Source organism: Streptopelia decaocto (assembly GCF_964273445.1).
Source record: "Streptopelia decaocto genome assembly, chromosome: 24".
Classification (NCBI taxonomy): domain Eukaryota; kingdom Metazoa; phylum Chordata; class Aves; order Columbiformes; family Columbidae; genus Streptopelia; species Streptopelia decaocto.
Genome location: NC_138679.1, coordinates 1745824 through 1769434, shown reverse-complemented (window position 1 = coordinate 1769434; position 23611 = coordinate 1745824). Strand labels below are relative to the sequence as shown.

General features: G+C 65.4%; 4 protein-coding genes across 7 annotated transcripts; 1 reads left to right on the top strand and 3 right to left on the bottom strand.

Annotated features, from left to right (window-relative positions):
* Positions 1-98: 98 nt before the first annotated feature.
* Positions 99-6149, top strand: PCSK4 (proprotein convertase subtilisin/kexin type 4; the record flags this gene model as incomplete). The annotated part of the gene is made up of 16 exons (XM_082071886.1): positions 99-278; positions 626-730; positions 809-904; positions 1045-1173; positions 1788-1864; positions 1981-2069; positions 2315-2487; positions 2565-2777; positions 2984-3084; positions 3415-3518; positions 3642-3759; positions 3954-4133; positions 4286-4410; positions 4712-4825; positions 4900-5226; positions 5935-6149. The coding sequence occupies 16 exons, from the start codon at positions 99-101 to the stop codon at positions 6147-6149; spliced, it is 2346 nt and encodes a 781-aa protein (XP_081928012.1).
* On the bottom strand, positions 5969-7650 carry LOC309449704 (CTD small phosphatase-like protein 2). The gene is made up of 8 exons (XM_082072028.1): positions 7612-7650; positions 7457-7541; positions 7299-7391; positions 6984-7046; positions 6797-6876; positions 6592-6718; positions 6402-6497; positions 5969-6318 (listed from the first exon to the last, which is right to left on the bottom strand). The coding sequence occupies exons 2-8, from the start codon at positions 7457-7459 to the stop codon at positions 6256-6258; spliced, it is 525 nt and encodes a 174-aa protein (XP_081928154.1). The 5' UTR covers positions 7460-7541; positions 7612-7650; the 3' UTR covers positions 5969-6255.
* A 958-nt stretch (positions 7651-8608) lies between these two features.
* Positions 8609-13521, bottom strand: ADAMTSL5 (ADAMTS like 5). 4 transcript variants are annotated; one of them, XM_082071902.1, is made up of 12 exons: positions 13354-13521; positions 12490-12559; positions 12247-12407; positions 11925-11985; positions 11731-11839; positions 11509-11636; positions 11300-11423; positions 10914-10997; positions 10178-10407; positions 9852-10095; positions 9538-9609; positions 8609-9446 (listed from the first exon to the last, which is right to left on the bottom strand). In XM_082071902.1, the coding sequence occupies exons 1-12, from the start codon at positions 13398-13400 to the stop codon at positions 8851-8853; spliced, it is 1926 nt and encodes a 641-aa protein (XP_081928028.1). In that variant the 5' UTR covers positions 13401-13521; the 3' UTR covers positions 8609-8850. The 4 variants fall into 4 exon arrangements, with proteins under 4 accessions (XP_081928028.1, XP_081928029.1, XP_081928030.1 ...); XM_082071903.1 differs by having other exon boundaries at positions 10178-10341; XM_082071904.1 differs by having other exon boundaries at positions 8945-9454.
* Positions 13522-15750: 2229 nt separating this feature from the next.
* THOP1 (thimet oligopeptidase 1) lies at positions 15751-23461 on the bottom strand. Its single transcript, XM_082072053.1, has 13 exons — positions 23142-23461; positions 22498-22701; positions 21096-21244; positions 20717-20824; positions 19950-20052; positions 19636-19796; positions 19396-19531; positions 18950-19316; positions 18572-18773; positions 18312-18498; positions 18072-18200; positions 17627-17763; positions 15751-17540 (listed from the first exon to the last, which is right to left on the bottom strand). Exons 1-13 carry the CDS (start codon positions 23368-23370, stop codon positions 17382-17384), a joined length of 2271 nt encoding a protein of 756 aa, XP_081928179.1. The 5' UTR covers positions 23371-23461; the 3' UTR covers positions 15751-17381.
* Positions 23462-23611: the final 150 nt, after the last annotated feature.

Genomic DNA, 23611 nt, shown 5'->3' with positions numbered 1-23611 from the left:
GGCCAAGAGGAATGGGCGGGGCGATTGAGGGCGAGTGGGCGAGGCCATGAAAGGTGACGCTGTCGCCATGACAACAGCCGCTCCACGCCCGCGGCCTCATGGCGGCGCTGCACCCGGGGCTGCTCCCGGGGCTGCTGGTGGTCGCGGTCGCCGCTGTCGCCCCACCGGCCCCCACCGAACCCCGCGTCTACCTGAGCAGCTGGGCCGTGCGGGTGGCGGCAGGGCCGCGGGAGGCCGGGGGCTTGGCCCGGCGGCACGGGCTGCTCTGCCTGGGCCAGGTGCGGGAGCCCCGCAACCCCCGGTGTCCCCTCCGCCCATCCCCACCACGTGTGCCGGAGGGGAGCGCTGATTTAGCTGTAACACTTCGCTTATTCCCTGCAGTGCCTCTAAACCACAGGACGGGGATGAAGGCAGGAGTGTGGTTGGGGGTGCACGTTGTGTGTGCACATGGGGGGCAAGGAGACCCAAAGCGACACACAAACCTGCCCTGGGAGCCCCCGTGGGGCTTGTCCTGCTCACACCAAACACCTCTTGCCCACGTCTGCAGCCCATGGAGAGCTGGCAGGGGGGTCCCCAGCCCCGCTGCTTGTCTGGAAGGTCTCTGAGAGCAGCTCTGTGCCTGCAGGTGATAGAGGGGGAGCCTTATTATCATTTCACACACCGCGGCACCCGGCAGAAAGCCCTGAGCAGGCACTGGGGCTGGAACATGCGCCTGATGAAGGAGCCGCAGGTAGGGAGGAGGCAGCCGCAGGGACATGCCAAGCTGGGCAGGCTCTGCCCGGCGCCGACGCCACCGCTTCCCACCCAGATCCTCTGGTTTGAGCAGCAAACCATGAAGAGGCGGACGAAGAGAAGCGCCGGCGTGGTGCCCACAGATCCCTGGTTCCACAAACAGTGGTACATGGTGAGATTTTGCCAGTCTCTCTTCTAATCCTGAGCAAATCACCTCCCTGCTGCGTAAAGAGCACTAACACCAACAGTGCTGAGGCAGCAGGGGAGCCCTTGGAGGTCACCCGGACTGGGCAGATTCAATCCCTTTTCCAGAACAATGACATCAATCCTGATCTAAACATCCTCACTGCTTGGAGCAAAGGCTACACTGGGCTGGGGGTCGTGCTGAGCGTCCTGGACGATGGGATCGAGAGGGACCATCCGGACCTGGCTGCCAACTATGTAACTACGCTGGGCTGCAGGAACCGGCTCCTTCAGGGTGTCGCATCTCCAGGGGAGGGTGGGAGACGGTGCCCTCGTCCCACCTGCGGGACTGTGCGGTGGGAACTCAGCCTCCCCGGGGCTGGATCAAAAGGTTTGGTGGCTCCCGCTGTGAATTTTCACATCAAGGAAATGTTAGAACTTGTACCCACTCAAGCCCCCAAAATAGATGTAATTACAGCAAGCTGCAAAGCCAGTAAAGCTGGTAAACCCCCACGTGCTCCCAGAGCCGAGAGGAGAGAACAGGTAAATCCTGGTTGTGGTTTATAGCAACAGCATTTGGGTGGTTTGCAGCTCCTCTCTCCTGCTGCGCTGGCGGTGAGACCGCGACTCGCCATGGAGCAAAGCAGCACAGCCATGTGCAAAGTTACACCCGGTTTCCAACAACTCCAGCCTAACCCCAGGCAGTGCCTGGGTGCAAAGGGCCCCCCTTGCTCGGCCATACAGTGAGACCATGGGCAGGCAGGGCAAACCGCTCTGCCAGACACTGGGCAAGGCACCAGGAGCCTGTGTCGTGCCATCACAGTGCCCGTGAAAAGGTGGTTTGCTCACGTCAGTGCCTCTTTTTGCAATAGGACCCTCTGGCAAGTTATGACTTCAACAGCTACGACCCCGACCCCCAGCCCAGGTACACCGGCGGGGATGAGAACCGGTGAGTTTTGCCAGATAAATGTCCAAGCAAACCTGTGCCAGGTGCTTCACCTCAAGGGGCTGAAGCTGCCCAGGCCCCTCGCAGGGGATGGCTCAGGGGACAGCTCTGTCCCTCAGGCACGGGACACGTTGTGCCGGAGAAGTGGCCGCCGTAGCCAACAACCGCATCTGCGGAGCAGGTGTCGCGTACAACGCCAGAGTCGGAGGTGAGCCCGCGGGAGGGAGTGTGGCAAAGGGGGTTAAAAGCTGGGGAAACTCACTGGGCTTAATTGCAAAGGGCTTAATGAGCAGATTTGGGAACCAGCTTGCAGCAGCCTGATCTCCTTAGGGCAACGTGGCATGAAAGGTGCACAGTGCAATGGGGGTGAAGGGGGAGCAGCGAGATGCTGCTCAGCCCGTATGTGAGGGTCTCGTCCCCATGGAGCTGCCGCTCCCCGTCCTGGCCCCGCAGGTGTGCGGATGCTGGATGGCGCCGTCACAGACGTGGTGGAGGCTCAGTCCCTCAGCCTGCGGCCCCAGCACATCCACATCTACAGCGCCAGCTGGGGACCCACGGATGACGGTAAGACCGTGGACGGGCCGGGCGTGCTGGCCGCGGAGGCTTTCCACAGAGGCGTCACCCAGGTAAGCGCGGTGACAGCATCGGGGACCACGCTGGGACAAGGACTCCCTGCTCACCCCCTCTGCCTGTCCCCCCGTAGGGACGGGGTGGTCTCGGCTCCATCTTCGTCTGGGCCTCCGGCAACGGTGGCATCAACTATGACAACTGCAACTGCGACGGCTACGCCAACAGCATCTACACGCTGGCGGTGGGCAGCGTGCTGGCGGGGGGGAACAGGCCCCGTTATGGCGAGGGCTGCGCCGCCATCCTCACCGCCACCTACAGCAGCAGGAGCAGGAGCGAGGTGCAGATCGTGAGTGTGACACTGGTGACACCAGTGACACTGGCTCCCGGCACAGAGCGGGCTCAGCCGAGCCCTCCTGACCTGAGGACGGACAGGGGGGCTTTGCCAAAGTCTCCGCATTAGACCCCAAAAAGCGCAAAGAGACTCAATTCCAGGCAGTCCTGCCCTGCGCCCCAGCAGCAGGCAATGGTGTTGAGACCCCCCTGTCCCCCCAGGTGACCGCCGACCTGCACCACCGCTGCACCGACAAGCACACGGGCACCTCCGCCTCGGCCCCGCTGGCCGCCGGCATCATCGCCCTGGCACTGGAGGCCAAGTAGGTGACACTGTGGGACAGTCCCCGGGGAGAGCCTGGAGCACCAGGACCCCGCAGGGACGTGGAAGCGTGACTTTGCTGGCAGGGAGTTTTTGGGGGTGCAGAGCTGGGTCTCCTGTGGCAGCAGCTTCTCCTGGGCACTGCAGGAGCATGACCAGAGGAGAGTTGTCCTCTGGAGGTCTCTGTTGCTCCCATTTTGGCAGCGAAGGAGGCTGTGGTGGGACCAGTTTGGAACGAGCCGGCTGACTTACCCACCTCAGAACAGCCAAATCTTGTCCTCCAAAGCGAACCCAAAGCCAAGCCTGGTCCCCACCTCCTCCTTGCTTCCAGCCCGGCACTGACCTGGCGGGACATGCAGCATCTGGTGGTGAGGAGCTCCCAGCCCGCTCACCTGCAGGCAGAGGACTGGGCTGTGAACGGCGTGGGGCGCAAGGGTGAGCCCCGAGCTCGGCCACTGCCTGTCCTGCCTCCCTCCCCGGCTGCGGGGGGTCCTGCTGCCCCCCAAACTGGCCTGGGGCACCTCACGTGTCCTCTCTGGGGTGGCACCTGCTCTGCAGTGAGCCACCACTACGGCTACGGGCTGCTGGACGCCGGGCGGCTGGTGGAGATGGCCAAGGCGTGGACGGGGACTCAGCCTCAGCGCACGTGTTCGGTCAAAGCTCTTCATGCCCCCCGGTAAGGGACGTGTCCCCAGGTCCAGTCTCACAGGGGGACCTTCTTGGAGCAAAGTTGTGCTGTGGCCACTGCAGGAAAGCGGTTTGGGCTGCACGGCGGCTGCTGCTGTAACCACAGGGCTGTGCTGGGAGGTGTGGGGGGCAGGATGTCCATGGAGGGGGGAGAGACGCCCTCACGCATCTCGTACCTCGCAGGAAGATCGGCTCCCAGCTCACCGTCTCCACGGACGCCTCCTCCTGCTCGGGAAGGACCAAACGCATCCGCTCCCTGGAGCACGTCCGGGTCCAGCTGTCTCTGAGCTACAGCCGCAGGGGGGACCTGGCGATCGCCCTCACCAGCCCCATGGGGACCACGTCCACGCTGGTGACCGTGCGGTGAGGACACCGGCCCAAAGCTCCTTTGAGGCCCCTGCCGCGTCCTGGCGCTGCCCCATTGTACCAAGGACAGGGTGGCTCTGGGGCCCCCATGGGTTTTATCTCCCCCCAGCACCCCGGTGTCACTCCTGGCTCTGCTTTCCTCTCCCCAGCCCGTATGACACCAGTAACCAGGGGTACAGGGACTGGACCTTCATGTCCACACACTTCTGGGATGAGAACCCCAACGGGACCTGGACACTCCGGCTAGAGAACAAGGGTGATGCCTATAACACAGGTAGGTGTCAGAGCCCCAGGGGGTGACACCCCTCATTCACCAAGGTCACCCCATCCCTCTTGCCTCATCTTTCTCCCTTTTTAATCAGCAACTTGTTGGCTTGTCCTTGTCACCTCCCAGGACCTGGCCAGACCCTCTTTTTTGCAGGGCTGTGTATTTTTGAGGGTCAGCACACAGGAGGGGGGCACAGCTCGCTCTCAGAGCTTCCAGCCCCACATCCACCAGCTCGCAAGGACCCAAACCCCGGAGCGTGGGAACACAGCTGCCACCAGCACCGAGCCATGTCCCTCCTTGTCCCCAGGTCTGCTCACTAGTGTCACCCTGCACCTCCACGGCACTGACGAGGACATGAGGAGCCGGCGCTTCGTGGTCGCGGACACATGCCTGAGGAGGGACACACGGGGAGCGTGCGAGGGCGAGTCCCGGGGCAGGAGGGGACGGTGCCATTGGTGGCCCTGCAGCCCGGCTGATGCCACCGTCCCCCCGCAGAGTGCGGCCGCTCCCTGTACACCCACCAGCGCTCCTGCCTGTCCTACTGCCCCCCGCGCTACTACGGCCGGACCCGCGGAGCCACCCGCGTCTGCGCCAGCTGCCACCCCTCCTGCTACACGTGCCAGGGCGCCTCGGCCAACAACTGCACAGCCTGTGTCCCCCCCTGCACCTTGGAGGAGCAAACCCGCTCCTGCTCCCCCCCGTGGGGCGTCCCTGCCGAGGGGGGGCCGCAGAGGGACCTGTTCCCCCTCCTCGTCTGCGGGGGCCTGATCCTCGCAGCAGGGTTCTATGTCACATCCCGGGTGGCCTTCTGCTTCGTGAAAGGTACGTCCTGCTGTCCCCGGGCTGGAAGGACAGCGTGACACGTGCAGGGACACAGGCGGCTGGATCCCAGCCTGGGACAGAGCTGCCCTCACCCGCCTTCCAAAATAAACCACTTGTTGCTTTTCTGGAGCGCTGTGTCGGAAGGGGGACTTCCCTGGGCTGATGGCTCCGCTCCCCGCCTGCCTTGTCCCCACACGTCCCTGGGGAGCCGAGCTGGGGGCCCCGCTCTGCACGCTGCTGCGTGGGAGCCCTGTGCCCTTTCCCAGGCGCTGAGGGGCCGTGGGGACGAGGAGATGTGACCTCCCTCCAAACAGCTGCACCCGAGTGACCGCAGCCAGCGCACGAGCTTCGTCACGAGATCCCACGGCTTTCAGCGGGGGGGCGGCAGCCGGACCCCAAACCCTCGTGCTCACCAGCGGCGTTTAATCCTTTGACAAGGGGACCCACGGCTGAGCGCCCCATGGCCGCCCTGCTCCCCCCCAGGACAGCGGTCCTGTCCCCATGCTGTCCCATGGGGCTGGCAGCGGCCGTGTCTGGCGCACAGCACGGCGCTGGGAGAGCCGCCAGCCGGGGCCATCCCGGGGGCAACAGCACCGCGGGGGCTCAGCCACCAAATTACCATCCCCGACTGCCCTGGGACATGGCTGCGGCGGGGCAGGGTCGGGACAGTTTGTCCCCCAGCCCTGTGCCATCCCCGTGTTTGCACAGCTGAGGAGCAACAGAGAGCGAGACCTTTGTCCAAGTGTGTAATTGCCCATGAAACAGCCCGGACAGTAAACAGACGGGAGGAGCCAGAGCTTTTCCTCCAAAGGAGCTCACCCAGTGGGACCCCCAGCCCCAGGATAGGCGAGCAGAGCCAGACACCAAAGGAGGGACCCAAGGGTGACAGCTTTGCCAAAACACCATCCAGCCCAGCGCCCTGAGTCTGAGCCTGGACGCACAGCACAGTGTTCCCACAGCCGCAGGAGCCCCCCAGACCCCCAGGGTCCCTCCACTCCCAGCCGTGGGGGTCTCATCCATCCTGCCCCCTTAGTCCTGGGGGGGCAGCCGGCAGCGTGGGAAGTGCTGCTGGATCTCGGGGCGCACGTCATCCTGCACAGAGAGGGATGGGGCTGTCACCTGGGAGCTCCCACCACCCAGGGCACCCATCCCCTCCCTGTCCCCCCCACCCTCACCGCGTGGCCAAGCTGTCCCAGCACAGGGATGAGGCGCAGCAGCTCCTCGTCCCGCGGGTCCCCACACCACCTCGGCACCAGGATCCAGTTGGCAGCCTGGGGAGAGAGGGCAATGCCAGCTATGGCGGAGCCGCGGTGCTTCAGGGGTGCTGGTGCACATGTACCCCCAAAGAGCCAGCGCTGGCGGTACCTGTGTGGTGATGCCCTGGCTGCTGTGGTCCAGGGCCACAGTCTTGGCCAGGTCCCTGCCCAGGCATGTCAGGTCCTTCCAGTAGCATCCGTAGGCACAGAGACAGTCCTGCTGGAACAGGCAGTGCCTGGAGGGGGACAGAGCCCGTGGGGACCCACCCCTGCCATACAAGAGGTCCTGGGGGGGGTCACCAAGGCCACATCACCTGATCAGCTTCTTCTTGGGGTCCAGCACACCCAGGACCTTCTTGGCATAGTCCTGTTTTGCCGTGGTGAAGATGACAATCTGGGGGAGCAGGTGACAGTCCCTACACAGGCTGCCCGGTCCCCCACACCCCGATGCACCTCGCTGGGTCCCCACAGACCCCAGGGGAACCGGGGGGCTCCGGGTACCTCGTAGGTCTTGGACAGGCTCTCCAGGAACTGCTGCACGTGGGGACGCAGCTTCACGTACACCTGGGAGGGAACAGCATTCCCAGAAAACCACCAGCACCCACGTCCTGACACCGAGGTGCCCCCCAAGAGGGGACCAGCACCCCAAGTGGGATCCCAGGGGTCCCTCAGCTACCCCATCCCCTGGGATTTCAGCCCCTGGGACCCCTCCAGCTACTCAGGAAGGAGAGGTGGACACCACGGTTTGTCACAGCTCTCTGTGCCCCCCCGGGGACCCAACACCCCGTTGTCCCCACCCCAGCGCACACCACCCACCTCACAAGCATCTCCCTGGAAAACGGTGGTGACGGTGGCCGTGGCATCCTGGCACTTGTCGGCAAGCAGGGTGGAGTAGAGCAGGATCCCCTCCTGCGGGCAGGAGCAGGGTCAGCCCCCCGCCCCGTGGTGCAGCCCCCCCGGGACCCCCCACTCACCATCTCCAGGACCAGGGTGCACCCCGGGGTGCTGCGGGTCCTGCGGAGAACGTCCCTGCCCAGCACTGGGGTCGTGGGGACCAGCCTGGTTGGAGGAAGCTAGAGAGTTAGAGGGGCTGGGGGGGGACACAGGGACCCCCCCCCCACATACTCACAGGCTGGGCACAGTGGGCTCCTCATCTGTGGGGTCCTCATCTGTGGGGAGCCCCGAGAAGTAAACTTGGGGCTGCAGCAGGGGGGTGACAGGCTCCGTGGGACAGGGGCACAGCTCAGGGCACCCCCCCCATCCCCAGGCAGCGATTGTCCCTGGGGGGACACACTCACCGCATCCCCCGAGGCCGGGGGGGGCAGACCCTGGGCTGTGACATCCCCCTTGGAGCCGCAGCTTGGCCAGCCGGCCCTTCCCGGGGGTCACGGCCACCACGGGGGAACGAGAGACACTGTCCCAGGGGTCCCGGCCCCGCAGCCGGTAACGCTGCCCCTGCTCCCCCTCTCTCTGCTGGCTCCTGGTCCCCCGGCGAGCCCCAGCTCTGGTGGCTGAGAGCCCCCGGTCCCCGCTGCTGTCCCTGCGGGGACGCTTCGCCCGCGGGGAGACTGTCCCCAACCCCGCCATGGCTGGGACAGCCACACAGGGTGACCCCAAGCACGGGATGCCCAAAGGTGGCAGCACAGAACCCCAGGGGTACCAGGTACCACTTGCTCCAAAGTGCCACCCTGGATACCCACACGAGGAGACAGCAACCAGGACACCCCCCCTGCCCAAAGACAAACCCCAAAACAGCCCCAAACCAGCCATGATGGGTGGGAGGGAGCACTCTTATGGGGTGGAGGGACCTTCCCAGCCCTAATCATCCCAAAGTGCCCCCACTCCTGTTCCCAACTTGAGCCAGGCTTTACTGGGACCGGCTGGGGAGCCCAGCACAGAGCCCCAGCTGTTCCCAGGGCTCATCGCAGGCTCCTGCTCATTAATCACTCATTATGCAAAAGAGCGGGCGGGGCTGGCAGCTGCCACCTGTGGCACCCCAGGGTCCCCCCCTGGCTGCAGCCCCAGTCGTGTGCCCGGTTTGGGAACAGTCACCACTGACACAAACCGGGGGAGCTCAGCCCTTCCCCAGCGCTGCCTCCAAACCCCCCAGATGGGTGTGAGACCCCCCAGGAGCCCCGAGCGGGTGATGCACCCAGGGGTGCCCGTTGCCATGCACCCCCCATAACATCCCATCCCCGTGCGGGCCCCAGGGTTTGGTTACGGGCGAGGGGGCTCCGGCACGGGGGGGGACGCGCTCGCCTCCGCCGGAAGGGAGATAACGGCAGGTCCCCGACCTCGAAACGCAGAACCTGGCGGGTGGCCATGTGGGGACAGGGACACAGCACCGGGCGGCGCGATGCTCTGGGGCTCAGCGTGGGGACGCAGAGGGGATGCAAGAGGGGACCCCAGCACTTTGGGGTGCGGAGGACGTGGGGCCCCCCAGGAAGGGGCACACAGCGAGCGAGGGGATACACGGGTTTATTTTCTGCAAAACAAAATAAATTACTACCCTCCTCCACCCCCCCACAGCCAAGTGACCCCGAGGATGGCATGACGCACAGGACGGGGTCCCCAGGGCCCCCCCCGGGCCATGGCAATGGCTCAGGAGCATTTCCAGCCCCGCCGGGTTCACCCTCGGGGTCCAGCGATGGGGTGGGGGGCTCAGGGTGGCCGGGGGGGGCAGTGCCGCGCTGCCCCCCGCACCAGCCGCTCCTCGCGGGGCGTCCAGGGCCGCGCGTAACCGTCGTCCTGCAGCAGGAGCCGGTTCAGCGTCCGCTCGTAGTTGACGTGTCTCCGCGCCATCAGCAGGTACCGGGCGCCCACCCGGAGCGGGGGGCACCCGCAGGTGTTGGGGACCCACACGTACTCCCGGGATACCAGCGGGAAGTGGTGACGATAGGACGTTGTCACCTCCACCTCGTAGCGCGTCTCCTGCCCCACCACGTCCTGCGCCAGGATCCGGCCCTGGAAGACTTTGGGGGGGGGGGGGGAATGTGGGGCACCCTGAGCTGGGCATGTCCCGCCCGGTGTCCCCCGCCGTGTCCCCGGCGCTCACCGAAGTCGCTCTGGCAGAAGTGGCGGATGCGCTGGGAGCGGCCCTTGGGGAGGTGGCACCTCCCGCAGCGCCCTGCGGGGACAAAGCTGCCATGGTTTAGCAGGGAGGGGGACACAGCCCCCCCAACACCCCTGCAGCAGTGGGAGGGGGCACTGGGGGTCTGTACCCCACCGAGACAGAGGGGACACGTCAGCTCCAGAGGGTCCCAGGAAGGGTTAAGTCAGGTCCCCATCTCATGGAGAACCCCTGGGACCCCCCGGAACCACAGCAGAGCCCCCAGAAGGGCTGTGGGGATCCCTGGGGGGTGCAAGCACCTGTGGCAGACCCGGCCCCGCTCTGTCCAGGGGGGTTTCTCGGTGGTGGCTCCGTGACAAAGCCCCTGGGCTGTGGTGGCGGCGCAGGGACCGGGGTGACCGGAGGCTCTGGGGGCGGGGGGCTGCCGGCCCCCCGGGGCTGGGGCTGCCGCAGGGGGCTGGTGTCCCCACGGCCAGGCTGGGGGGGCCCGCGGGGCAGCCAGAACTCGTACTCGATGCCGGGGTTGGGCTCCTGCAGCAGGACCTGTGCGGGCAGGGCCAGCGCTCAGGGGGGCGATGGGGGCCAGGGGGGGTTGTCCCCGTCCCCACACTGTCCCCAGCATCACCATGAGGTGCAGATCCTCGGCCGTGGGTCCGGGCGCCTCCAGGCTCTCAGTGCCGTCGGGGGCCCGTGCGTAGCGCAGCCGGGTGCCGGCCACCTCCAATGGCCCCGGCCAGGCGATGGACCAGTCCCCATTGAGCACGTAGCGCCCATCACTCATCATCAGGGCTGCGGGAGGGAGCGTGGCCGGGGATCGAGCACCGCACGGGTCCCGGGACCCCATGCCAGGCTGGGCTGGGGGCAGAGGGCAGCCCGGATGCCTGGGTCCCCACCGGAGGCCTCTCCCGGAGCGGGGAGGGCAGCGTGGGCTGGGAGAGCTGCGGTCGGGGCTCGGGAGAAATCTGCTTTCTTGTAAGAACTTGGCCTCGGTCCCAGACCAGAGCCAAACCCTGGTGTGCAAAGCCCCCCAAGCCCCCAAGCCCTGGCTGTGGCGGGGACCAGGGCCCCAACTGCATCGGGATGGGGATGGGGGGGTCCCGATCCTGGTTCCCTGGTGGCTGTCCTGGCCCCGTTCCAGCTCAGCCCTTCCCAAAACCCACGGCCAAGGCCTCTGGAAAAGTGCCCCAAGTGCCGGCGAGTTCACTGAACCCGCGATGCTCAAAACAGCATCTGAGCAGGGAACTGCCACGGCACGGCACGGCATGGCACGGCACGGCCACCCCCTGCCCTGCCTGCACCCACGGGTGGCACCAAGCAGGACCAACTGGGAGTAACTGGGATGGAGACAGGACATGTCCTACCCAGATAGTTGCGGCTCTTGTCTGTCACCTTGATGTGGGTGGCCCCAGCCGGGATCTTGGTCACATTCATGTACCCAAAATAACCTGATGGGGGGACACAGAGTCAGGGCAGAGCTGGAACACAGCCTGAGGGGACAGCCCAGGGACAGGGGGGACGGGAGGGGACTGGGCGCAGAGCGGGTCTGGGTCTGGAGGAGCCCCTGCCCTGTCCCAGGCAACAGCAGCATTAACCCAGCTGGGCCCCGTGTGCTGGGACAGAGGGAGAGGGGACGCGGTGACAAACACCCCGGCGATGCCTTGGGGACACAGAGAGGGAATGGGAGGAGAGGGGAGCCAAGAGCCAAAGCATTCACCCATGGAGGGGGCCGGGGCAATGGGTCATTCACCGGAGGAGGGCTCCGCGCCCTGGAACAGCCGGTGCACGAAGAGACACGTGTCGTGGCCGCCGCCGCACTGGCCGCAGGCGTCGGGGCGCGCGCCCGAGCCCAGGATCCCGTCACAGCCCACACTCTGCGGGACCCAGACGTGGCCTCAGGGGGGGCAGCGCTGGGGGTCTCGGGGGATTCCCCGGGGTCCCGGCCCCGTGTGCACCCACCAGGCAGCGCCCGCTGACGCAGAGGTCCGGGGAGCCGGGGCCGCAGCGGGTGCCGTCCAGCACCCGGCCGAAGCTGTAGTAGAAGTTGTGCCCCACGGCCAGGCAGTTGAGGTCGCAGACGTTGGGGGCTGCCGGAGCCGGGCGGGAAGGGAAGGGGGTGACACCGGTGACGGCCGTGGTCCCCGTCAGCCCGGTGATGCCACCTGCCACCCTGGGACTCACCTCCGTGGAAGGGCACCCAGCTGTACCGGGCTGATGTGCCCAGGACGGGTTTGTTGTCATAGAGAGAGCACTGCATGGCACGGAACGGCACCGAGCCGGGGGGACAGCCCTGCGGGGGCGGCACGATGGAGCCCCCTGGGACCAGGGGACGAAGCCCCATGGTACCGGGCCCAGGGCCAGCCATGCATGCTCACCTGGAGCTGGCAGAGCCGGTACTGCCGCGGGTCACCCGTGCACGGACCCTCCTCGGTGGACCTGTGGCCACAGCATCAGCGCGGGAGGGCTGGGCATGACCCCCCAGCAGCCCTGCGTCCCCCACAAGGACTGTCCCCGTTCCCGGGTCACCAACAAGCCAACGAGCCACCAAGCTGTGGCTGGGCTGGGAGTGATGCATCCCCACGGGGAGCATGACGGGACAACCATGTCCCGCACAGGGTCACATCCTGCTGGAGCTGCTCCTAGGATGGGGGTGTGGGGACACCCCGCGGGGGCCACGCTGCCCCGTCCCCCACTCACCGCAGGCACCTCCGGGTGCGGAGGGTGACGCTGTCCCCGCAGGAGCTGGAGCAAGAGCTCCAGGGTCCCCAGGGTCCCCAGGCACCCTGGGCCGGCTGCCGGCGGGGCCGAGCAGGGGCTGGGGGCTCGGGGACCTGCACTGGTGTCCCCAGGGCTGGGTCCTGCGTGGAGGAGAGTTACGATCAGCACTGGGGCTGGGCTGGAGCAGCCCGGGGGTGCTACCGTGCACCCCAAACCCCTCACCTGCGCGGTGCCGACGCCACAGCCCAGGCTGAGCCAGGCCAGGAGCAGCAGCCGCCACGGCCACCGGTACCTGCGGGAGCAGAGACCCCACAGCCCCATCGTCCCCAGGGCTGGCACTGGGGTGTCCCACATCCCGGCATCGCTGCCACGGCCGTGCGCCCCACGGGGACCCCAGCGAGGGGGTCCATGGAACCAGCTGGGGGTGTGGGGTCCCCGAGCGAGGTCCCAAGGGTGAGTGCAGCCGAATGGGTGACGCCGCGTCCCGTGCACGTGCCCACGCGGCTTCGGGCGGGGGGGGGACACGGCCCCAGCCCCCCCGCCCCCACGGCCCCGCGGCGGGAACCGGGCCCCGGGCTCGCTGCCTGCCGGGACAGGACCAGACCTGCGCGGCGGGGCCGGGGCTCCGTGTCGCACCCGAAGCCGGATCCGGCCCCGCCGTGGGGCGAGCAGGATAGAGGGAGCGGAGGGGGCCCGGATCCCAAAGCGCCTGAGCCTGGAGAACCCCGAACACCCAGCTCGGGGCTGCAGGGGGTGCCGGGTCCCAGCCCCGTGTCGGGGAATCCCCGGCCGAGCCGATTTTCTCCCGCCGCGCAGCTCCCACGGGGACCGGCGGTCGCGAGTGGTCGCCCGCAGCCCGGACACCGGGGTCCTCCGGGCAGGGGAGGGAATGGGGAGGTGGGGGGGTCGCGGTGGCGTCGCTCCGGGGGGTATCGGGAGCCTGGCGAGGGTCGGGTGATGCTGGGGGGCTCTGCGTGCCTCAGTTTCCCCGCAGGACGGAGCTGACCCCGGGCGCGGCGTCGGGGGGAGAGGAGGAGGGTGTATCTCGGGGGTTCGCGAGGGGTTAAGCAAAAATCGGGATCTTACCCAGCACCGTGGGGTTCCCCGCCGCCCCGACAGCCCCCCCCGGCCATGCCGCCCCTCGTCCGGGGCGCCCCGGCAGCTCAGTCCCGCTCCGGCGTCCCGGCGGCGGCGGGAACGGGGGACCCGGGACGATCGGGCATCGCCTGCGCAGCTCCGGGGGGGCCGGGCGAGGCCCCCCCCCGCTCGAATCCCGTCCCTCCCCGCCGCGTTATTAATATCCAGCCCCAAAGGTGCACCCAGCCCTCCCCGGCCGCCCATTAACCCTTCGGGGCCCGGAACTCTGGAGGACGAGGGGAGCCGGCACCCCCCCAGCGCCCCCCCAGCCCCGAGCTGTAGAGGAGAAGGGTCAGATGGGACCACCTCCACGGCCCCATCCTGATCTGGGACCCTCCCAGTACCCCCTGATGCTGAGCATCCCGGGGGGGGGGTTTGGTCACACCAGGGGGTCCCCACTTAGCGATCGGGGAGGAGCTTGGGGTGCCCTGCACCCAGAACCCCACAGGGCAGCCCCAGCCCGGAGCTGAAGGGGTTACAGTGCCGGGGGGGTGCGGGCGTCTCTCGGGGTGTCCCCACCGCAGCTCAGCGCAGGGCAGAGCAGAGCGGGCAGGATGGCCCGGGGGGGCACAGGGGACGAGCTCCCCGGCTGGTACATCGGGGACACGGGCAGCGGGACGCTCTACAAGCGGGGACGGTTCCTGGGAGAGGTAAATCCCCCGTCGCTCCCCATCCCTGCACCAGGAACCCACCACATCCCCTCTGGGGAAGGGGAAACTGAGGCAGCGGGAGACATGGGGAGCAGAGCAGGTGCCTGGGGGCAGTGCCAGCTGGGGTCTTTGTCACCCGGGGAAGGACATGGGGCCAGGCACCCCGACACCCTTTTGCCAGGGCCCCTTTCCCCTTGGGGTGCTGGCTGCTCACCCTGTCCGCACAGGGGACCTTCGGGCGCTGCTACCAGCTGACGGAGGTGATCAGCGGCAGGGTCTACGCGGCCAAGGTCATCCCGCGAGCCCGGCTCACTGTGGTGGGCACCAGGGACAGGGTGAGTCTGGGGGGGGACGCAGAAAGTCCCTGGGGAGTGGTTACGATGCTCATGGGGACCCCCAGATCCTGGCCCTTGCACCTCCTCCCTGCTGCTGGGGGGTTCCCATCCCTGTCCCCCCAAGACCCGGCGGGTTCCCTGCGGCTGCTGGGCTCTCGCTGGTGCAGGTGGAGCGGGAGCGGGAGCTGCAGGGCCGCCTGTGCCACCGCCACATCGTCCGCCTGCACAGGCACTTCGCCGACTGCAGCCACGTCTACCTGCTGCTGGAGTTGTGCAGCCGCGGGGTGAGCGAGCACCAGCACCCCAAAACACAGCATCCCCGCGCCGGGGCTGTGCCAGGTCCCCAGCTGGCGCCTCGCTCTGTCCCCAGTCCCTCGCCGACATCCTGCGGGCGCGGGGGCGGCTGACGGAGCCGGAGGTGCGGTACTACCTGCGCCAGATCATCTCGGGGCTGCGCTACCTCCACGGCCACGGCATCGTCCACCGGGACCTCAAGCCGAGTGCGTGGGGCAGAGCTGGGGGGGCAGCCGGGGGGCGAACCCGCCGGGCTGTGGCTCATCCCCCTCCGCAGGCAACTTCTTGGTGACGGAGAAGATGCAAGTGAAGATTGGGGACCTGGGGCTGGCACGGCAGGAGGCACCGCCCGGCGGGCGCTGGGGGTGAGTGGGGCTGTGGGTCTGCCCGGGGCGGGGCACAGGGGGGCTGGGGGTCACCCTGCCCATGTCCCCAGGGCGCTCTGCGGGACACCCGGCTACCTGGCCCCAGAGGTGCTGGACCGCAGGGGGCACGGGGCGCCCGCGGACGTCTGGGCCCTGGGCTGTGCTGTGTAAGTGGGGAGCAGGAGGGAGGGCGGGGGGTCCTGCCCCCCCTGAGCCGCCGGACCCCCCCAGGTATGCGGTGCTGACGGGCAGCCCCCCGTTCGAGGCGGCTGAGCGGCAGGAGCTGTTCCGGCGCATCCGGGCAGCGCGGTACCCGCTGCCCCCCAACCTGTCCCCCCGCGCCCGGGCGCTCATCGCACGGCTGCTGGTCCCCGAGCCCACCGCACGGCCCAGCCTGCCCGACGTGCTGGCCCACGGCTTCTTCACACAGGTGGGGGGCGAGCGGGGGCCACGGCCCACCTGGGGACTCGGGGGGATAGGGGGTCACTGCCTCTCACTCCCCAGGGCTTCACACCGGCCAGGCTGTCACCCCGCGCCTGCCACTCCGTCCCCATCTTCGTGGGACACGACTCCCTGCGCTGGCTGGTGCGGGGGGCCGCGGCGTGCTGGGGAGGGGGCGGCCGTGCCGCGAGCACCGGGACTCACCGCGGTCTCTCCTGAGACACCCGTCACCCCCCGGCAAGGACCCGAGCCACAAAAACATCCACTCAGGAAAACCTTTATTAGTGCTCGGAACCGCCTAAAATCCAGTCATTGAAACAAGCAGGGTGGGACGTGACCATGACGAACGGCGCACACACACCAGTTTGCCCTTACAAAACGTTAACGGAAAAAAGAATACAAATCCAAACCCAAAAGGGACGTCTCTTCCCTGCCAGCACCGGGGTCACCCGAGGGGGGACGATTATTTGTGGCTTGGGAAGGAGGGAGAAAAGTGCGCGGTTTCCCTGTCCAGCTCCGGTTCTCTCCCTCGAGAGAAGGGGTCTGGAAGAAAAGGCTGAAAGCTCAGTAAAACATGACACTTAAAACATCCACAGCGTCAACTCGCGAGCGCCCGTCCTGGGGACAGGGACAGCCACTCGCCTATGCCTAAAACAGGGGGGACAATGACAAGATGCTCAACGTGGCCCCAGCAAGCACCAAGGAGCCGCTTCGCTGCTTAGGGACCCGGCCACGCGTCAGTGTGAGAGGGGACTGGCGAGGGAAGGTGTCACCAGCCCTTCTGTGTCACCAGGGGGGTCTGGGGGAGGGAGGTGACAGCAACGACTTTGTCTGCACTTGGCACAGTGGCTGCAGGGATCCGAGCCCCTTCCCAGCCCACGGGAGCAAAACCCCAAATCAGCCTTTGCCCTCGGGGTCCACGCTCAACCCGCAGAGAGCGGGGGGACGCGCTCCGTGCCGCGCTGTGACACGCGGGCACCGGCTCCAGGGTCCTTGGGGACAGGTGGCACGGGCTGGCGGCTCCCGGGCTGGGCGAAGGGCCGGCTGCCGTCCCCGCGCCGCGCCCGGCCCTGGCACAAAGCCCGCTCGGTATTTTTATCCGTGTTGTCTGAAGCTATCGGCTGCTTTTTTTCCACAGCCCTCCCCGTCCCACCCTGGCTTAGATGTGACAGCAATAGCAACACACCCGCTGCTGTCACAACCTGAGCCCTGAAGGCGCCGGCTGCCCTAAGGTGGCCCCGGTACAGCTGGGGGGACAAACAGCCCCTCGAAAGGCCAGGCCAGGCTCCCCAGAGCCCCCTCCAAGGCAGGAGCAGCTGATGTTTCCAGTAAATGAAATGGTTTTTAATCTCTGGGATCTCACCGTCTTTATTCCGCAGCCACCAGCTGCCCAAAGCCAGGGAGGGAACGACTCCCAACAGCTTCTCCGGCCGCTTGTTTTGTGCTCTGAACAGTAAATCTGTCCCGGGGCACAAAACGAGCCCTGAGCGTGGTGGGAAATCTCACTTCTTAAAAAGCAGGGATTTAAAAACAATGATTCAAGTTTGGTAACTGCTCTCACCCTCCTCCCCAGCTACAAATGAGGCCAAAGCTCACCCTTGTGCAGAAATCAGGTTCAAAGTGCAGCCAATCTGCGTGGGTTACAGACAGCCCTGTCCCCTGCAGGGTGGGTGACAAAGAGCTGTCACCCAGGGCTGAACCCGGTTCCTGCAGCCCGGGGGGAGCTCGGAGCAGGATCCCTGAGAAGCTGCTCCCGGCAGGACGCGTTTGGGGGCAGAAGTAGCAGGTGTGACAGAAGCAGCGGGTGACAGAGGTACCGGTGCCGCGTGGCCCGAGGGGACTGGCGCGTGGAGAACGGAGCTGGCTGGACTCGCAGGGGCTGGCGCGGGCTCTCAGCAGGCCGAAGGCAGCGAGTTGCTCTCCACCTTCAGTCCTTTGCTGGCCAGGAACGCGTCCTGCTTGGGCTCGCGGCCCAGGAACCTCCGCAGCATGTCAGAGGCATCCAGGGACCCGCCGGGATGCAGGATGCAATTCCTGTAATCCATCCCCACCTACACGGAGAGGGAGAGGGGGGTTCGTGCGGGACGCTCGCCCACGCCCAGAGCCCGGCCGCGCGGGACGGGGATGTCCTCCCTACCTTACAGTTCATGATCCCCTCCTGCTTGAAGCGCGTGTGGAACATGTCCATGGAGAACACTTCGCTCCAGAGGTAGCCGTAGTACTGGGCATCGTAGCCACCGGCCAAGTGGCCAAACGTAGCGGGCATGTTGGTACCTTCGCAGCAAAGGAGGGGGCGTTAAGGGGAAGGGCTGCTCGAATCGCTCACAGCGCGGAAAAAACCCTCCGTGCTGTGAGTACGCCAGAGCAGCGCTGGGTCAGCTTGTTCGCAACCCCAGGGGAAACAGGGAAGAACATTCCCTTTATTTTTGTGTGGTTTCAGCCCAGCTTCTCCTGCAGCCAGCAGAAACCATCCCCACGGAGCCAGCCTGAAGCCCCGGCCTCAAAAAGAGCGTTCTGAGCCAAGCTTGCAGGCCAGGCCTAGAGAGCCAGCGTGAGCACGACCCCCCCAAGCCCCGGGGTACCTGGGGTGGCGGGGACGCCCAGCACCTCCTCACACAGCCGGGCAAACACCTCCACGGGGTCAGCCTTGGTCTGGGTGTGCAGCGCCTGGTCCACCTTGGCCAGGACAATCTGCCGCAGGTTGAAGAGCCCTGTCCCCGGAAAGAGAAGGCAAAGAGGGGACGCCGCGGTGAGGCTTTGTCCCTCTGTGGGGACAGCACAAAGGTCTCGCTTTCCACCCTGTCCCACCCCCAGGGACCCACCCGTGTTTGCCTGCCGGGATTTAATGAGCTTCTCCAGCAGCTCATCAGGGATGGGGCTTCCAGTTTTGTAGTGCCTGGACATGCGCAGGAGCGGCTCCTTCTCCCACACCCAGTTCTCCAACATCTGCGACGGTGCCTCCACAAAGTCCCGCTCCACGTGCGTCCCGCTGAACATGGCAAACTCCGCCTAGGGGACAGGGCAGGCTCAGAGCGTGGTTTAACTCCCCCAGGGAGTCCAAGAGGGCCCAGCCAGGCCTCACCTGAGAGCACAGCTGGTGCATGACGTGCCCGAATTCGTGGAAGTAGGTCTCCACCTCATCGTGCTGCAGCAGGGAAGGAGCGTCTGGCGTGGGTTTGGTGAAGTTGGCCACCATGGCAGCCACCGAGATCTGCCGGCTGGAGTCCGGCAAGAGGCAGCCCGGCTGCAGGCCGAAGCAGGCGGCGTGCCCGTACTTCCCCTCCCTGCGCGAGGAAGAGGAGGCTGGTACACGAATGCTCCCGTGCGGGTGGCCACGAGTGTGGTCTTGCTCTGAGCAGAAGCTCCTGGTGACACCAGAAATCCCTCCAACCCCGCGATTTTGGCTCCGCTCCCCCTGCCCCAGCCCTCCTCCCTCCCTTTGCCGCGCCCAAGGCCTCACCGCGGGTACAGGTCCAGGTAGAACTTGCCGATGGTCTCCCCGGAGGACGCGTCCTTCACTGTGTAGAGCTGGACGTCCTCGTGCCACACCGGAGCCTTCTCCTCCAGGTGGAAGGTGAGTCCCAGCAGCTCCTGGTAGATGGCCAGCAGCCCCGTGGTGACCACCTGCATGGGGAAATACTCCTTCAGCAGGTTCTGGTCCACGCTGTACTTGGTCTCCTCCACCTGGTTCATGTAATAGCGCATGTCCCAGGCATTGATGCGGTTGTCAAACTCCAGGCCGCGCTTCTCGCACTCTTTCTTTTTCAGGTCCAGGATGACAGCCCGTTCCTTCTCCCCGAGGGGTTTCAGCTTCTGGGCCAGCTCATCTAGGGAAACCGAGGCAGGGTCAGCACACGTGGCCCAGCGCACGGCCCTGCCCTTCCCCTCCGCCGCCCGGTGCCGTACCCAGGAACGTGGCCACCGTCTTGCTGCTTTTAGCCATGTTCATCTCCAGCACGAAGTCGGCGTGCGTGTTGAAGCCCAGCAGACTGGCCTTCTGAGCCCGCAAGTCCACCAGCTCCTTCAGGATCAGGCAATTCTCCTGTGGGACAGTCAGACCAAGAGTGAAGTGGGGTACGGGGGCGAGGGAGGCAGCTCTCAGACGAGAGCCCTTCAGTGCCGGGACATGTGGAGAGGCTCACCTACCTCTTTGCACCTGGAGTTGAACATTTCCTCCACCTTCCTCCTCGTCTCGGGCACGTAGCACTTCTTCAGGAGAGGGAAATAGTGCGGGTATTTCAGGGTGACCTTCAGCTTCCCGTCCTCTGTCTTCTCCAGGGAGTTCAGGAAATCCTCGGGCAGCCCCCCTGTGAAAAGAGCAGATGGGACATATGGAGAGCGCAGGCCCTGCCAGAAATACCAGCTCTGGGACCGAGCGCAGGAGCAGGCTCTTGCTTCTGGGCCAGAGGAATCCACGCACGCAGGACCACACCACGAGGAACCAGCTCAGCGCTCCGTACCGAGTTCCTCCTTGGAGAAGGGCAGGAAGGTGGTGTCTTCATTGAGGTTCTTGTTGAAGTCTATGCACAGGACGCTCAGCTTTTTCTTGATAGCTTTGATTTTCTTTAAAACACAGATGAACAGAGAAAAGTCAGTGCAAAGAGGGGAGGCAAACAGCACCGTTCAGCATCTCCGGCAGCCCGCCTGCCGAGCTGCCCGGCGGCTGCGCTTGGCTTTGATTCAAGCGCAACGCTGCAGGATTAACAGCATGCGGGCGCTGAGCGCTCAGCCCGGCCCAGGCTCCCTCTGATCGCACCTGGTGGGAAAGGAGCCGCCTCAGCAAGGTCCCAGCTGTCCCCTGCCAGCCCCAGAGCTGCAGGTGTTCAACCAGCAACCTCCTCTACCCTTAGTTCAGTTCACCTTCTCTTCTATTTTTAGCTCCCAGCTCCATGTGCTGGCGCAAGAAAGGGACACCCTGAGCAGCTCAGCACCCCCAGCCCCTTGGGGGAACCTTTTGCATGTGGGGGCCGGGAGCTGCGTCCCCTCCTGACCCGCACAGCACTGTTTGTGCAGAATCTCAGCTTCTCAGTGGCCTCCCAGCTGCGTAAATGTCAGCCCTTTCAACAGAAAATGAGGGGCAGAGACATCACCCAACGCACTCAAGGTCACAGGAATCGGGGGCAAAATTCATGAGTTGAGCCTCCATCCTCTGCTCTAACGCTACACTGTCCCTTTTGCCCTGCGAGGCCTCGTCTCCATGTGCTCGCTCCAAGCTCTGCAATCTCACCTCCTGTGTTTCCTCGGGGAGATGGAGCCCGTTCCTTTTACCCAATTTGATCAGCCTCTCCAGATATCTCTTTGCTTCAGGCTTCAGCGAAGCGCTCTCTGCTTTCTCCTGTAAAACAAAACCCGTGAGCGCAGGGAAGCGCAGGATCAGGTGTTGCAGAAAGTCGGTTTCTGGGCGGAGTTGTGGGTTTTGTAACACCAGTGACCCAGGAGCAGACGGAAACCCTGCACAAGGTGGCTTTGGTTTGGTGTGTTAGTTCCTACCGGATTGCTGTAAACAGAGCCCTCAACCACCAACTTCTGGGCTCTGGGACAAAGGAAAAGGGTTTGTTGTGGTTCTGGGAGCGTGTAGCTGATGGAGCATCGTCCCCAGCACGCACCTGGAGCCAGACGATCCTTTGGTACACGTCCTGCCTCATGCTCATCTCCACGTCGAACTCCGAGAGCTTCTTGTCGGCCTCGGTGCTCGCGGCGCGGATGTCTTTGCACGGAGAGACGTGCTGGGGGAAGTCCAGCATGTTCCGGCGGACTGGAAAGACACAAGAGGGATTATGGCGAAGGTGACGGCTCCACGTCCCGGAGCTGCTGGTGAGTGGGAGCGCGGACAGAGAGCCTGTGTTAACGGGAGCCAGTTTGATGGCCCTGGCGCCGGCCCTGCCCGCCCACGCAAAGGAAGAGCTGCTGTCCTGGGACAGCACGAATGTCCCCTCTGAGCAGCGCTCCTTCCTCGCTGCTGAGCGCGTCCGTCCAATGATATCTCCCTACGATCCATTTTAATCACAAAACTCACAGGGATTTTGCACCTGTGAGATCCCAGTGCCTCTGTCCCAGCCATCAGTAGTTTCAGGATCACAGGACTTCTGCATGGACACATGGGCAATGCCCGTCCTTAGGGGACCGGGCTAGAGGTGACACATATTTACTGCTCCTCAAAAGCCACCATGTCCCAGCTGTGCTCTGTCCTGACTTATTTCCTTTTAGGAATGAAATCAGGGAGGACACTCCCTGCCAACATCCCCACAAAACCTGCAATAACGCCACTCCAGCAGGAAGGCAGGAGAACTCTCCACCCAGCAGAAGGTGAGCAGGTGGCTGCCCAGGGAAAGTGCTGACCCTTCTGCTGAAGTGAACATTCCCCCTGCTTAGTAAGGGCTTTTCCTCTCATTTTAGGCAAAAGAAACCAGCCAGAGGAGGTTTGCAGGCTGGTTTCTGCTCCAGACAGACGTGACAGCTCGCCACACGGGTGGTCGGGACAGGAGGGGGTTGCATGGCTTTGGCACTCTGCTGCTGTAAATAATTAGCTGGAGATAAATCAAAGCCTGCGCCGTTTGCCAGCACGACGCCATCACGTCCTGTCACTTTATACATAATCCCTACGACGACTGCGGTGTTTAGACAAGGCACACAGAGCAACATTTATCCACTGCCTTAGGGGAGAAGTGAGAAGAGAGCTGGAGACCTCTTAGATCAAGCCGAACTACTTCTGCACAATTTGCTTCCATTAATGCACCTTGACATGTAAAAGCAGGAGATGACCTTGGACACCCGGCTACTCCTCCTGCCAAAGCACCGTCCTCGCTTTAGACTCACTTTCCAGTTCCAAATGTATGTATTTATGTTTGGCTGTATATACATTAAGTGGAAAAAATACCCACCATGCTGCTGAGGGAGCCAAGGGAAGAAAAAAGCTGACAGTACAGAGCAAAAAAAAAAACACCAACAAAATCTTAATAACAGCACATTGATTTTCAGAGCGCCAGGACTCCCTGCTGGTGTACGCACCCGTATATTCCACCTCCACATCTGCCAGCGCCTTGAGGGTGTTTTCATAGGACACCTCGCCCTGCTCCTGGGAGCCCACGCGGTCGTACACCAGCTTGGTTCTCTCGGTGAGCTCCGCTGCCATGCTCTCGATCTGCTCGGCCGTCAGGTCCCAGCGCAGCTGGTTGGCCAGCAGCCGGGGGGACTGGCTGTCCACCACGTTACCTGCGGGGAAAGCGCCGCTGGGGTGCAGCCCGACAGGGGCTGGCGGGGAAACTCGGCTGCGTAGCGACAGCTGGATGGAAGCGCTTCAAGGAGAGGCCCAGCAAACCAACCCCGCTGGGAGCAACAGGCTGGGGAGCCGGAGCGGGCGGCGTTTGCCCCCCCGGCCATGACAAACCCTGCGCAGAAACCCGACCCTGTGCCCTGGCAGCTGCCTCTGCCCGGGGGGGCTGTCACGGCTCGGGGCAGTAGCTGGGGGGGGCGGGAGGTGACAGCGGGGGATCGGGGGCTCCTGGGGGGCTGCCCCGGGCCCGCTCCTCCTGCCCCGGGACCCCGCTCCCGTCCCGGGCACTCTGCCCCCATCTCCCCCCCGCCGCCCCCATGTCCGCCCCCGCCCCGTGTGCTCCCCGCTCCCGGCCCCTCGCTGCCCCCCATGCCGGTACCTGTGGGGGGGGCCATGCCGGGGGTGCCGGGGGCGCTGCTGACGGGAACGGGAGGAGACGGCGCCGGCCCCACGCAGCGAGCATGTGCCCCAACCACAGAGGCGGGCGGGAGAGAGCGGCCGAGCCGGAGGGATTCTGGGAGAGTGGAGGACTGGGCCGTTCTCCCCTTCGCTTCGCACCGGCCGGCCGGCGGGGAGCGGCGCGTCCGCCCGCGCACGTAGAGCCTCATCCCTGCCCCGGCCTGCGGCCCCGGCGGCTGCGGGGCAGCGCCGCGGGCCCGGGAGCGGAGCCCCGCCGGGAGCAGCGCCGCGGCCACGGGCTCCCGCCCACCCGTTCCCATGGCAACGCCCCCTCTCTATGGTAAAAAAAATCAGGGCGGGGCGACAACTGCGCTTCCGCCCACTGGCCCGTCCCCCGAGCGGCGCAGACTGCACATGCGCCAAAGGCTCCGCCCTGCGCTGTCACCGCCC